Consider the following 12,637-nt stretch of genomic DNA (forward strand, 5'->3'; position numbering starts at 1 on the left):
GGCACCCTGTAGTCCCACACCTGAATCACCCACTTAGTTAGCTACAAATCCAGCTGCCTGGGCCCCCCAGACCTGCTGAAACCAACAGCTGGATTTATACAAGTTGCTCCCGATTCAGATACACCAACCTATGGGGAATCCTGATTGAGTGCAAAATTCCCAGGGTTGTATGGGGAGACAGCTCAGAGAGCAGCAGCAACAGCCTAGAGGCATGCAGCAGGGCATGCTTAGGAGGCCTGGCTACTCAATAGTTGCCCCAGACCAGCAGCAGTGGCAACACCCAGAAGCTTGTTGGAAAAGTGAAACTCTGGCCCACCCCAGACCCACTGACTCAGAGTCTGAGTTTTCATGAGACCCCCCCCCAAGAGACTTGGGTGCTCATTGGAGTGGAGAAGTGTTGCCTATGGCTCAGCCACGGGGCCTCCTCCAGGAGGCACAGGGAGCTGGGGGTCAGCATAGAGCAACGAACAAAGGTTTACTCCCAGGACACGCACTGTGTGCCCAGGGTTAGGGTTTACATCTCGCTCTAAACTAGTGCTAGTCACCATTCTACATCTCTAAGGCAAATCACTGTGAGCGAGGGAGCCACAGGAGTGTGGGCACTCACTACAGTTGTTACAAAAGTCCAGAACATAAACAAGAGGCCCCTGAAGAGCTCCAGGCACTGGGCAAAGGGAGTTGACCATGCTTGGGAGCCGTATTCAAAGTGCCTGTTCTATGTTTAAGGAAGAGCTGATACTTAGACAGCAGTGGGCCTGCCTGGACTGGGACATGCATATGCCAGGTGCTTCCTCCTGTAGAAAAACCAGCAGGTGAGGGGGGTGGGGGTGGTTTCAGGGCTGATGGACAAGGTGGGGTGGGGAATCCAAGGCTTTCATGGCAGGTGGGAGGAAAACCATGAGGAAGAACCTTGCCCAGTGGCTCTGGGCATGACAGGGCTGTGTGGTCCCCTAGTAGCTAAAGTACACAGCAATGACCAGTGCCAGTGTCCTGCCGGAATGACGAGGCAGGACAATCCTGTACCAGGGCTGGGAGACTGCAGGGGATGGACCTTTCCCCAGAGGACACGGGGTGGTGGTGAGTGTTCTGGAAAATTCTGGCTGTAGTGGAAAGAGCAGTGAATATGGTCAAGCCCCAGGATCACAGTTCTGCTGTTTGCTGGCTGTGTGCCCTTGAGGAAACACTTCAACTTCTCTGAGCCTTTGTTTTCTATCTGTTCCAGTGACAGCAGATATGAAGCCACTCTGCCCTTTGTTTCTTAGGGTGGTTTCTACTTAGAAGTCATCATGGAAATTCTTTGATTTCACCAGAACATCAGCCGCACAAGGGCAGGGTCTTCATGTTTGCTTCCCTGCTGCATGTCCAGCCCCCAGATAGGGCTGCCACTCAGCAGGGGGCCATGAATGTCTGTGGAACCTATAGAAGTGAGGTCCGGACACAGGCCAGAAGAGGCCTCCTCCACGGTGCCCTGAGCCTTGCTTGCTCTGTGGCCCCCACAGCACAGCCAAAAGTGAGCTTCAAGGAGAAAGTGGGTAAGGTATGCTGGTGGAGGGGCCTCGTGTTCCTGGGGAGGGGACCGTCACTTACCCTGCCTGTAGCATGGGGTAATCCCATGCCTGCCTGCCTGCCTCATGGGCTGTTGTCCGCACAGTGAGACCATGTGCTTAGAACAGGAGCTGTGCACAGCAGGCGCTCAGCAAGGATTAGCTGCTGCTACGAGGAACTGAGTCACAGCCCCCACTGCCACACCAAAATGAGGCATGGCTCCGTGTAGGGCATTGTCCCACATTGCCAAGTTCTCCCACCTCCCTGTTCTGTCTGTCTGTCTGTTTCTGCTCAGTAACCCAAGGAGCATCACCATAGCAATGAGCTCTGGCCCACCGTGCTGTGCGGCCCTTGGAATGCCCCTTGGGCTAGGTTTCCTGAGATCTCTCCTCTGACTTAGAAGATGGGCAGGCTAAGTGAGATCATGGGCAGAAACTGCTCTGAAGAGCTCCAGGGGCTTGTCATCAGAAAAGATAATTGCCAGAGGGACAGTGGGAAAGGATGCGGCTCTTCCAGGATGCAGAGCAAGCATGGCAGGGGCCAGACGTGGACCTGGGCCTTTGGAGCCTCTCTGGTCCATCTAGATGTCACATTGTGCCCACCCGAGCACCACTCACCCCTTCACTTTGCAAGGTGCGAACCAAGTCCACAAGCATTTCCTTGGAGAATGAATACAGGTCCTTTCTCTCTAAAAACACTGTTCTACTTCATGGCAGGGGACACTGAGGGCCAGAGAGGGAAGGCCACCATGTCCCTGGAACAACTGTGAGCTGGGAAAGTGTGGCTAAGAGGACCCATGAGAAGTTCTCCCCAACCCCCATAATACCCAGGAAAAGACAGCCTTCCTGTGGGTTAGACAGTGCTGGAGGACCAACTCTCAAACAGCTCCCCACCTGCCGTCTGACTGTGCCTTTTGCCTTAAACACGGTCCTCTGTCCAAACGCAGCCCTCCCCTCCTTACCCTGGGCCCACACCAGCCATTTCACTCACTGTGAGCGTCTGTCCACAGCTTTTGGCCCTGCGAGTGGGCGGCAGGCAGAAAGGCCCAGGCCAGGGGAAAGGGCAGGGGCAGACACAGCAGGAGTCCAGCAGCCCTGTCCTTCCGTCTCTGGGTGGGAGCCTCAGGGCCCTCTGACGTCTGGGAGGGGCACGGAATGAAACCCCGACTTGACAGCAGCAATCCCAGAGATCAGTGCTACTCAGGGGCTGCCTCCCCTCGGTGTCCTCCCAGGGTTGGGATGCGGTGAGTGACTCCCTCCACCTCCAGAGCCCCTCCCTGCCCTCTTGCCAGGCGCTTACTCTAAGGTGCAGGTGGTCAGTCCAGGAGCCAATGACCTTGTACTCAGCAGAGCCGTTGCGCAATTGGTACTGGTAGATGTCATAGCGCCCAGGCGCATCCCCATTCTCGTTGAAGGTCACAGGGTTCCCTGCAATGCCTGTGGGGGAAGTGGATGTCACACACTCAGTTTCTTTGCTGAGCCTTTACTCAAAGGCAAGGCAGAAAAACTTCTCAGGAAGCCCCTGCATGGAGCATCTGGGGAGGCTTCACCCCTTGGAAACATCTGACGAGACCCTCCAATACCTCCCCCCATGGAGCCCAGGACCCCTTTCCCTGGCTGCATGGCCCAGGACCCCTGGGGTGGGGATGCCATGCGCCATGCTCCCACCTGAGAAGTTGACACTGCGGATGTACTTGAGCAGCTGGGAGCCGTCTACGGGATCCATGCGTGGGCAGAGCCCCACTCGGCCCGGACACAGGTCCCGGTGCATGGCGTGCAGCGCGTGGCCCATGGCGTACACAGCGTCGATCACAAACTGCACCTTCCCCTCCTGCTCGTACGCCGAGTCCTGCCCAATGCGCTCTCGGTCTGCAACCAAACACCCAGAATGGGTGCCGCGACGCCCACCATCCTCGCAGATTGGTACAGTGGAAAGCAGAGAGGTGGCATAGCTGGGAGCAGCCCAGCTCTCCTGGCTCCTAGCCCACTGCTTGCTCTGTTCCCCCAGGAGGTGGTCTAGAGGAGGCGCCGTGGGGGTCCCCAAAGGGTGAAGGGGAGGGTCCGCTGCTCTCACCACTGTACCCCTAGACCCTGTGGCCTGAGGCCCCAGGACAGCCAGGGCAGGTCCCCTTGTCACCATCACCCTGTGGCTGTGGTGCTTGCCCCTCCCAGCCTGGCCTGGGATCATCATGGAAGCAGCTGGCCCTGCGCAGGCTGGGAAATCACCAGGACAAGAGCTCTGTTTGTCATGAGGACAGTGGTGCCCCCACAACAGCTCACCATGGCAGCTGCTCCAGCCAGAGGGCACCACCCCACCACCAGACACAGGTGGGGAGACTGAGGCCTAGAGGAGCTGAGAGACAGACCGCAGTCCCTCAGGTTTCAGGGCCCTGATACCCTCAATGGCCTCTAGTTGCCCCAGACACCAGAAGTCACCATTGTCCCCACTCTCCCTCCAGTCAGTGACCCCCCATTAGCCAGGGTAAGTAAGCTTTACAAAATGGGGAACCCACCCCTTCTCACTGCAAACCACAGCGGTTCCTCAGGGCTCTGGACACACCCAGCCCCTCTGCTCTGCCCCACGCAAGCTCCTGGGCTGCCTGAGGCCTGGGTGTCCCCTCAGTAAAAGGTATCTCAATCCTGCTCCACAGAGGTGCTGTGAGCCCTACGTGAATGAGGTACAAAAACATCTGGCACAGGGTAGGTGACCACGCCACATTATTAATGTACTGAGGTGGGTGACCGGTCCATGGGCCAGAGCAGGCCGGGTGGCTTTCCGGAGGAGGGGGTGCTTCCTGGCCTGGGCTCTGGGTAGCAATGGTGAAAAAGAACTGCTCACTTCTCCTGAGCACCTCCTCCTGAGCACCTAGCATTGTTCCAGGCTCTTTGTGGATATTAACTCATTGAACTCTCACAATAATGCTATGAGGTGAGGAATTATCTCCATTACAGAGATGAAGAGACTGAGACACAAAAAACTCATTGACGCTCCAGAACCATGCCGAGCTGGATCTGAACCCGGGAACTCTGGCTCCAATCCTGTGCACCACACTATGCCTGAGGGACTGTAGGAGCTGGATTTGGGGGAGAGGGGGAAGGAAAATGAGGTGGGGAGAGAAAAGGGGGCAGGGACTTTGAGGTGAGGACATGGGGGCAGGAGGATGGCAGGCAACGTCAAGAGAGAGGATGGACAGAGCACCACGGAAGCCCGGTTTCCCCTCCTGAGGCCACAGCCCCTGCACACAGCATGGCCACAGCCTCCTCCCTCAAGGCTAAGACAAGGAAATTAACCCTCACAAGCCACCCCCATCCCATGCCACCCTGCTGAAGGGCCAGTGACACACCTTGCCAAGGTAATTCCCCAGCAGGCAGCAGGGTGAGCAGCTAAGTCTGTTGCCCATGAGCTATTGCTAGGGATGGCAGGACCATAGGGATCTGCTCCAATTCTGTCACTTTACAGATAAGAAAACTGAAGCCCAGGGAGGGACTCCCCAGGTCACACAGCCAGCCTCATGGTGACAGGATGAGCACTCCCAGCTCCAGCCCCTTCCCCTGATCCCCATCCCAGATGGCACTTGACTTTAGGCCCCAGGAGTACTCAGCTCACCCCCTGGGTTCCTGCATCTTTGTCCAGTGACATTCACTGTGCCTTGTCTGCCCAGGGCTCCACAGAGCTGGTGCCATGTCTCATATCCCTGCCACCAAGACCCCGTGACCAGGGGTGAACCTGGCTCCAGTGTCCCCAACCTTGGGGTCAGAGTCAGGAGTCATTACTTAGACTGGACAGTTTGGGGGTAGATGTCCAGTTGGCTCTGAGGGCACTGTTTGGTCCAGACAGAGCCCACCACTCTACGGCGAGGCCTCAGGGCTGGAGATGGGGGCAGGGGGGGGAGGTCCAAGGCTGCTGCCTGGCTCTCAGCGGTCAGCTAAGCCCCGCAATGCCCACCACCACTGCACGCACTGCATGCGCACAAGACTGTCTGGGCCAGAAGCCCAGCTCCACCAATGCCTCTAGCTGTGTGACCTTGAACCCAACCTTAAACCCATCACTCCACCTCTCAGGTTTCAGTTTCCTCATCTGCAAAATGAGGGGAATGATGGCACTTACCTCAAGGGGTCAGGATCAGGGCCCTGAGAGGACGGATGGGTTAACGTTCACTGCAGGGCATGAGAGGCTGGGGCTTGCCAAGTGCTACAGGAGTCCATTAAACGCCAGGTTCAAGGACGCAGAAGCCCCGCCCTGCCTCAGGCTTGGCCCAGCAGAGCTTTGCTAACAGGCAAAGCTATTTCTAGGCCAAGGCACGAACAGGGACAGGATGAACGTGAAAAGCAAATCTCCAGCTTCACCAGCCTACCCATGTCCAAGGCCTCTGATCACAAGGTTCTAGAGCCGAGAGAGAAATGCAAGGAATAGTCCTGTCCTCAAACGGCGACAGAGGGGCTGGAACAGGGCAGCCTGGAAGGCCCCAACTGGACCCCACACTCCCTGCAGCCCCCCCCCAGTCCTGCCCTCTGCAGCCCGAAGGAGGCAAAACTCAGCTCCCTGCAGCTCCCATCAGCCCACGGTTCAAAAGGATGAGACTGAATTATTAACCTGGAGAGCAGGAGGAGGTGCGGCCACTGCAGCAAGGAGGCGGCTCTCTCTCAAGGCCAAGGACACACACGACCAATGAACCCCGGCTGCATCTCCCCAGCCGAGCTTCCCTGACCCTCTGCTCCCTGTCTCCCCAGGGGTCCCTCCTCAGTGGTCCAGCTGAAGCATCCATTCTTGGGCTGCTCGGGTCCTGGACCAAGTGCTCCCACTGGGGTCACAGAGCCACCTGTGCTGACACTGATGTGAGGACGGCCTCACAGAAGCACCTCACTCGGAGAAGCTTGCCTCTGCTTGGGAGGCTCCAGTGAGAAGGGCTCTGGGGTGCTATGGGTCCCTCCAAATCTCCACCCCAAAGCTGCCACGGTGCCAGCTATGGACTTCTAGAAACTTCTCAATACACTTTCACATCCAGATTTCTGCTCCAGTCTAGCCTCAATTACAGATGAGAAAATGGGCCCAGTGAGGCAGCCTACAAAGGCCCTTTACCTTCCAGGCAGCACCAGGCCCTGAGTGAGCCCTCCACACACACCTGCGCACGTGCACGTGCACACACACATGCACAAGCACACATGCCCCTCCAGCCCTGCAGGCCCTCCCCACACCCCACAGGAAGCACGATGACAGAGTCTCAGTGCCCACACCTGGGGGGGTGCAGGAATCACAAACACCAAACAAGGACAAGATGCTTCGTCCTGAGGCTGTGCCCATAACCAGCGCAGCTCACCACACAGCCCCTGGCTCCTCAGCAATGACCCCCCAGCACCAGCATGGCCCGCGCTCGCTCAGAGCCTTCACTGCCTGCCCCGCTCTCTTCCCTGTGGCTCTGGGAGGGAGGCTGGACTAGCCCCTCGGCAGGAGGTAATCGAGGTTTGCAGATGGTTGAGTGACATACCTAGAATCTAGCAGGAATCCTAGCACCTAGTAGGTGTTTATGCATACCTGGGGACTGGCCTGGGTGGTGAGTGGTAGGGCTGGGATTTGAACCCGGATCTCTCTGGGTCCAAAAGAGTTTCACTACCCTGAACTGTGCCTCCCATTCTCCTCCTGCATCCAGCCCCTGACCTGCCTCCTCCCTTGTGGAGCCCAGGCCCTGTGCGAGCGGTGAGGCCAGCCTAACTAGGAGTTAAGGATCCTTGTCTGCAGGACTAGAGGAGGGAGGACTGAAGGGAAAAGGGGTCAGAAAATCCCCTCTCACCAGTTGTGGGACCCCCAGGCCCAGGCAGGGGCACTAGAGCTCTGGGAGGAGGCAAGATACACATTTCTGAGAGTTAGTGGAAGAGATAAATCCCAGGCACACAGCAGCAATGACAGGAGCAACAGTTTGAAGATGTCCTAATTGTGTCCCGGGGCACAATGAGCCGGAGATGCGTTTGGCTCCGCCACGCTTGACAGCCAGCCAGGGAACCATCGGAGAGGATTTTCTCTGTCAAAACCCCACAGTGGTTACTACAGTGACTGCAACCTTTGTCTGCAGGTTGTAAATTGTAATTGAAATTTGTTTTCAAGGTTGAAATAATCAGAGCTCCTCCTTGATTCCTCCTCACCTCTCCACAACTCACCCTGCCCAGTACAACCCTCTGAGTTCTACACACACACACACACACACACACACACACACACACACACTTGTGACTCAATTCCCTCACATACGATACAAAACCCACCAGATATACATCCACATGCTCTCACATCTACACCTATGGATTACCTGCATGAATCTGAACATGCCTGCGCCCGTATCCACGTACAAACATGTAAAAACATGTACATATAAACACACACAAGGTGTGTGTACAGCTACACAATCAGCGTGACATTCATACAAGTGTGCGGTCATTCAGGTTCACCCACTGTCCTCCTTCAAACCCTGCGGTGGCCTCGTCTCAGTCTGTATAAAAGGCTATATCCTTACAAGCTGTCTACGAGGTCGCATGGTCTGTGCCCCTGCCCCTCATCTCCCTGCTGCTCTGCTTGGACCGCCGGGGCCTCCTCGCTGCTCCCCAGCCTGCCAGCAGGAGCCTACCTCGGGGCCTTCTGCCTCGTGGGCTCTTTCCCAGGTCTCCACATGCCGCGCTCTCTCACGCCTTTAGGTCTTTGCTCAAGTATCGCCTTCTCAGTGAGGACTTCTGACCTCCGGATTTAAAGGCGCAAGTCTCCCAGCACTCTCAATTCCCTTCCAGGAGGCCTCCTGGACCTGCCCTCTCCAGTCTCACAGTTAGGTGCTCCTTGGAGGCCCATGGCTTTGACTACTGGGAGGACCCCATCCTGTCTGCAAGGTCATATTGTCCCCCACCTGCAGGGAGAGCTCCTGGGGCAGGTCTGGCACCATCCCCGAGCACAGGGGCTGTGCACACAGTCAGCCGCTTAGGAAGCGCTAGTTGAACAAGTGAGAAGCAGCACTGAGGGGAAGGGCCCAGGATCCCTCTGGCCACCATCTGGCTGATGGTTTGAGTAAATGTGAGTTCCCCTAATGGGTGGCACAGCCTGGCACGTAGTAGGAAATCCTAAATGTTGGCCTTTCTTCCCTTCCCCAGAAAGGAGCCTTTCTCAGGTTCCTTCGGGAATGTGGAGGTCGTAAGGTCCTTCAAAGCCAGGCTGGAATAGCCAGGAGGGCCTGGGAATAGGACATCAACTGGCCCGGCAAAACATTTCTGCAGCCAGACAGCCTAGGTTCAAATCTCAGCTATTTATTACCTTGTGCCCTTGGGCAAGTCTTTAACATCTCTATGCCTCGGCTTTCTCATCTGTAAAATGGGTTGCTGTGGGGATTAAATGCAAAGCACTAGAACAGAGCTCGCTAAGTGATAAATGCTATATAAACATTAGCTGCTGCTGTGGGTGTTACTGCTATTAGCACAGGCTGGGTGAGCGGCATCTTCCCACACATCCCCAGCTGCCCTCCCTCTCAGAGCTCCTGGCCCCGGGAGCAGCAAGCAGTAAATATCTCCTATTTCCTCATAAACCGGGCTTTCCTGCGCTCAGCCATCACCTGGCTGGCAGTGCTGTCAAAAAGACGGATGCCACATCTGCCCTGTTTACAGCTTTAACTCCCAAACCCTGCTCTGTGAGCTCCGAAGGAGGGGGCCAGGAGAGGAGGGGGAGTGGGCGCTACGCTCCCACAGGCCGTGACAGCTGCAGAGCTGCCCGCTCGGTGACCCCGGTCGCGCTCAGGTGCGGGTGATCCATGGGCCATCTGCAAGTGCTTCCTGCAGATCACCTCCACCCCTTCTCCGGGAAACCGTGAGGCAGGCAGCTCTGCTGGGTCGGGGCTCCGGGGCATGAGGAAACTGAGGCCTCAGGAGGTAAAGTGGCCTGCCAGGGCCACACTGCTAGGGAGCAGCAGCACCAGGACGCGTACCCACCTCTGCTGGGCTCCCAGAGCGGTATGTTTGAGAGAGAATGGGTGCTTGCCCACACCCCTCAGCCTTACCACTTCCAGACACACCAGCCCCATCTCCAACTGCCAGCATCTGCCACTCTTCTGAGACTTCCTCTGGCCATAGAAGCCTCATGGCCCAGGCATGTGGCAGGCTGTGTGCTGAGGAATCGCCGCCAGCCCAGAGAACTCCCGTGATAAACGGGAGTGATGCCTACATCCCCCGGCTCCCTCACACCTCCAGGGATGCCTGAGAGGCTTGCTCTTCTCTGCCCCCAGAGCCCCAGGGGAGTGAAGCTCCAGCTGCTCAGTAGGGCCTGCCTGGTACCGCTCCCTTTACGGCTGCCAGCCCTCCCCTACCAGTGTTTCCTGGGGTCCCCTCCCGAGTAAACTGCTCGCTCTCAAATCTTTGTCTTAAATGGAATTCAACAGAAGACAGCGTTGAAGTGTGGATCCAATCTTCCCAAGTATAATACCCCAGAATGAGAGGGTCCTCACATCCTCTCAGAAGGCCACCAGGCCTAGGGGCTGACAGAGGCAGAGGCTGACTGTTAGCATCTAGGACACCAGGGCCAACCCAAGGCTGGCAGTGGGGATGGGGCAGGCATCCTGGAGGAGGTGAGTGGGGGTAGGTGGAGAACACAGAGCTGGCTGGACAGGAGAGAGGGGCCCAGAGGAGCAGGAGGGAAGGTAGCGGCCGAACAGGGCACCAGCTCTGCAGCCAGGCTTGCTTGGGGGTGACTCCAGCTCTGCCAATTCTGCAGCTGTGATGTTCACAAACTGCCTCAGTCTCCTCTTCTGTAAATGAGCGTAACACGGAGGACAGGCTATACCACCCACCCTCAGGATCCAGAATCCTACAGCTGAGACAGAATTGTATCAGCAGGCTTGGGCTGTTAAATTACCCAACTGCCTATAAATCCCATCTTTCTCACTCATTCCCACATCAATGACAACCATTTCATCAGCACCTCTCACAGGCATCACTTTCAGCCCTCACAACAACCCACTGAGGTGGGTGTTATCTTCCGTGTTCTACACACAAATTTCTGAGACTCAGAGAGGTTAAATAACTGGTCCAAGGCTACACATCAGGGAGAAGGCAGAGTCAGGTACAGACCTGGGGGTGAGTCCTCCCCTTTCCCCTCCCTCCCAGGTGCCTAGTCGAGAGCAAGTACTCCATGGGTGTCACCCTGGTCCTCCTGGCCAAACACATTCTCCCAAGGGACCAGCTCAAACCAGGGCAGGGCCATGGGAAGCCAGAGCTGGGTCTCAGGCCCCACAAACATTCCCAGCAGCAACCTGATCCTCACCTCACCCAGAGATGGACGGGCTCACCGCACCTGACTTGGGGCTACACAAGGACTCTTACCAGCCTCTGCTGGGCTTCAGATGCAGCAAGAAGGATCCAGGTTAGATGCGAGGTGCTGCCCTTCCACTCCCTCCACAACCCCATGCTTACCCAGCTTCTGCTCCTTTGCTCACGCTGCCCTCCTGCCTGGGGTGCATGCTGTCTTCCCTCCCAGCACCCGCCTCTCCCTCTGAGCCACCCACGCTTTGCTGCACAGTAGAACACCTGGGGCACTTTTGGAAAATCCTGATGCCCAGGTTGCATCCAGGACCTGTTCAATCAGAACATCTGGGGGTGGGAGTCAGGCTTCAGTAGTTTGAAAGGGTCCCAGGTGATTCAGTGTGAACAAGGCTGGGGAAGCATTGCTCCCACTCAAGGTTCCCAGCCCGAAACACACATACAATCACCTGGGAGCTTTAAAAATACCACCGTCCAGGTCGCACCCCCAGGTTCTGTGCAATGGGTCTGGGGGGGGCCCAGTAGCATTTCACAGCTCCCAGGTGATTCTAGGCACAGCCAGGCTTGGGAGCCACCATTTTACAGTTCACAGAGTGCCTCCACTAATGCTTTCCCAAGACACCCTCTGGGCTGGTCACCATCAATCCCATCTCTCAGATGAGACAGCAAAGGCCCAGAGAGGCCACAGAGCTTGCCTCAGCTCGCAGTGAAGCACAACGGTCTTCTGAATCCACTCTGGCAAGCAGCCCAAACACCTGTCTGAGGGCGGCGAGAGGCGGCCCTCGCCCCAGTTCACCAGCCCACTTGGGAGATGTTCCCAAATCCTGACCTGAGGGTTGAGTCTGGACAGAGCCCACATGGACTGACGCAGGCTTTGTCCCCACCTGCCTCTCCCAGACCAACAGGTGACTCCAGAAAGCCCCTAGCCCTTGTCAGGCTAGGCCAGTTATCCATCTTGCCCCACTTCCAGTCTCACCTATCTCTGCCCCTGAGCCACATTTGATGGCCTATAATCAGGGTGACCATACCATTTTCCATCCCCACTTGGGCACTTTGAGAATAAATTGGGATATTCTCATAATTACACCAAAAAGAATGAACAGGCTGTATGGTCACCCTACCTGTGAGGGCCCAGCCTCCCATGCCCAGACATGTTTGCACTCCCGGCACCTTTCCCATGATTACGGCCTGACGGGGGCATCTGCTGTGCAGCCTTGGGCAAGGTGCTTGGGCTCTCTGATTCTACATAATATGGGGTTCATAAAAGTCCCTAGTTATCGTGAGGGTGAGATGAGATGATGTCTTTAAAGTGTCTAAAACATAGTAGATGCACTATAAACAGTGGTGTTTGTGGTTATTAGCTCACCTAGGAACACAAGCACCCACACACCCTTTCTCCCTTAGAAATACCGACTCATGCACACACGATCACACACACAGGTGTGCGAGCACACACACTGCCACAGACACCCACAGAGGAACTTGCCTGGGCCCCTAGGGGATACCCACAGTCCTAAGAGGCCACCAGTCTCAGTGAGCCCTGGCCACCAGAGGGCAGCATGCTCCCCCACCTGCCCGCTCACATCATGAAGCTCCCTCCTCTCCTTGGCACAAGTGTGTCACCCCCCACTGCCTAAGATTCATGCATGTCCCCGTGGCCTGTTCAGTGGCCTGCTGGTCATGTGGCCCTCTGCCCCAGCTGCATTGATCAGTCCAGGAGGATGCAGGAGGGAGGTGCGCAGGCACCTCTCAGGCAGTGGCACCCAGACCTCCCAATGTCACTGTGCCCAGGTCCTGCTGCCAAGCTGCCCAGA

At 56.7% G+C, this 12,637-nt stretch overlaps 1 protein-coding gene across 2 annotated transcripts in view; it reads right to left on the bottom strand.

Moving 5' to 3' along the window:
- GRM4 (glutamate metabotropic receptor 4) overlaps nucleotides 1-12,637 on the bottom strand; it is a gene marked incomplete at its 5' end in the record, with an annotated part of 99,340 nt that overhangs the window by 14,611 nt on the left and 72,092 nt on the right. For both annotated transcript variants that reach the window (XM_081141618.1, XM_081141619.1), the window contains 2 exons: nucleotides 2,845-2,981; nucleotides 3,213-3,413. In XM_081141618.1, the coding sequence (XP_080997744.1) occupies nucleotides 2,845-2,981; nucleotides 3,213-3,413 (338 nt within the window). The remainder of the gene's footprint in view (nucleotides 1-2,844; nucleotides 2,982-3,212; nucleotides 3,414-12,637) is intronic.

Source organism: Miniopterus schreibersii (assembly GCF_964146895.1).
Source record: "Miniopterus schreibersii genome assembly, chromosome: 6".
NCBI lineage: Eukaryota > Metazoa > Chordata > Mammalia > Chiroptera > Miniopteridae > Miniopterus > Miniopterus schreibersii.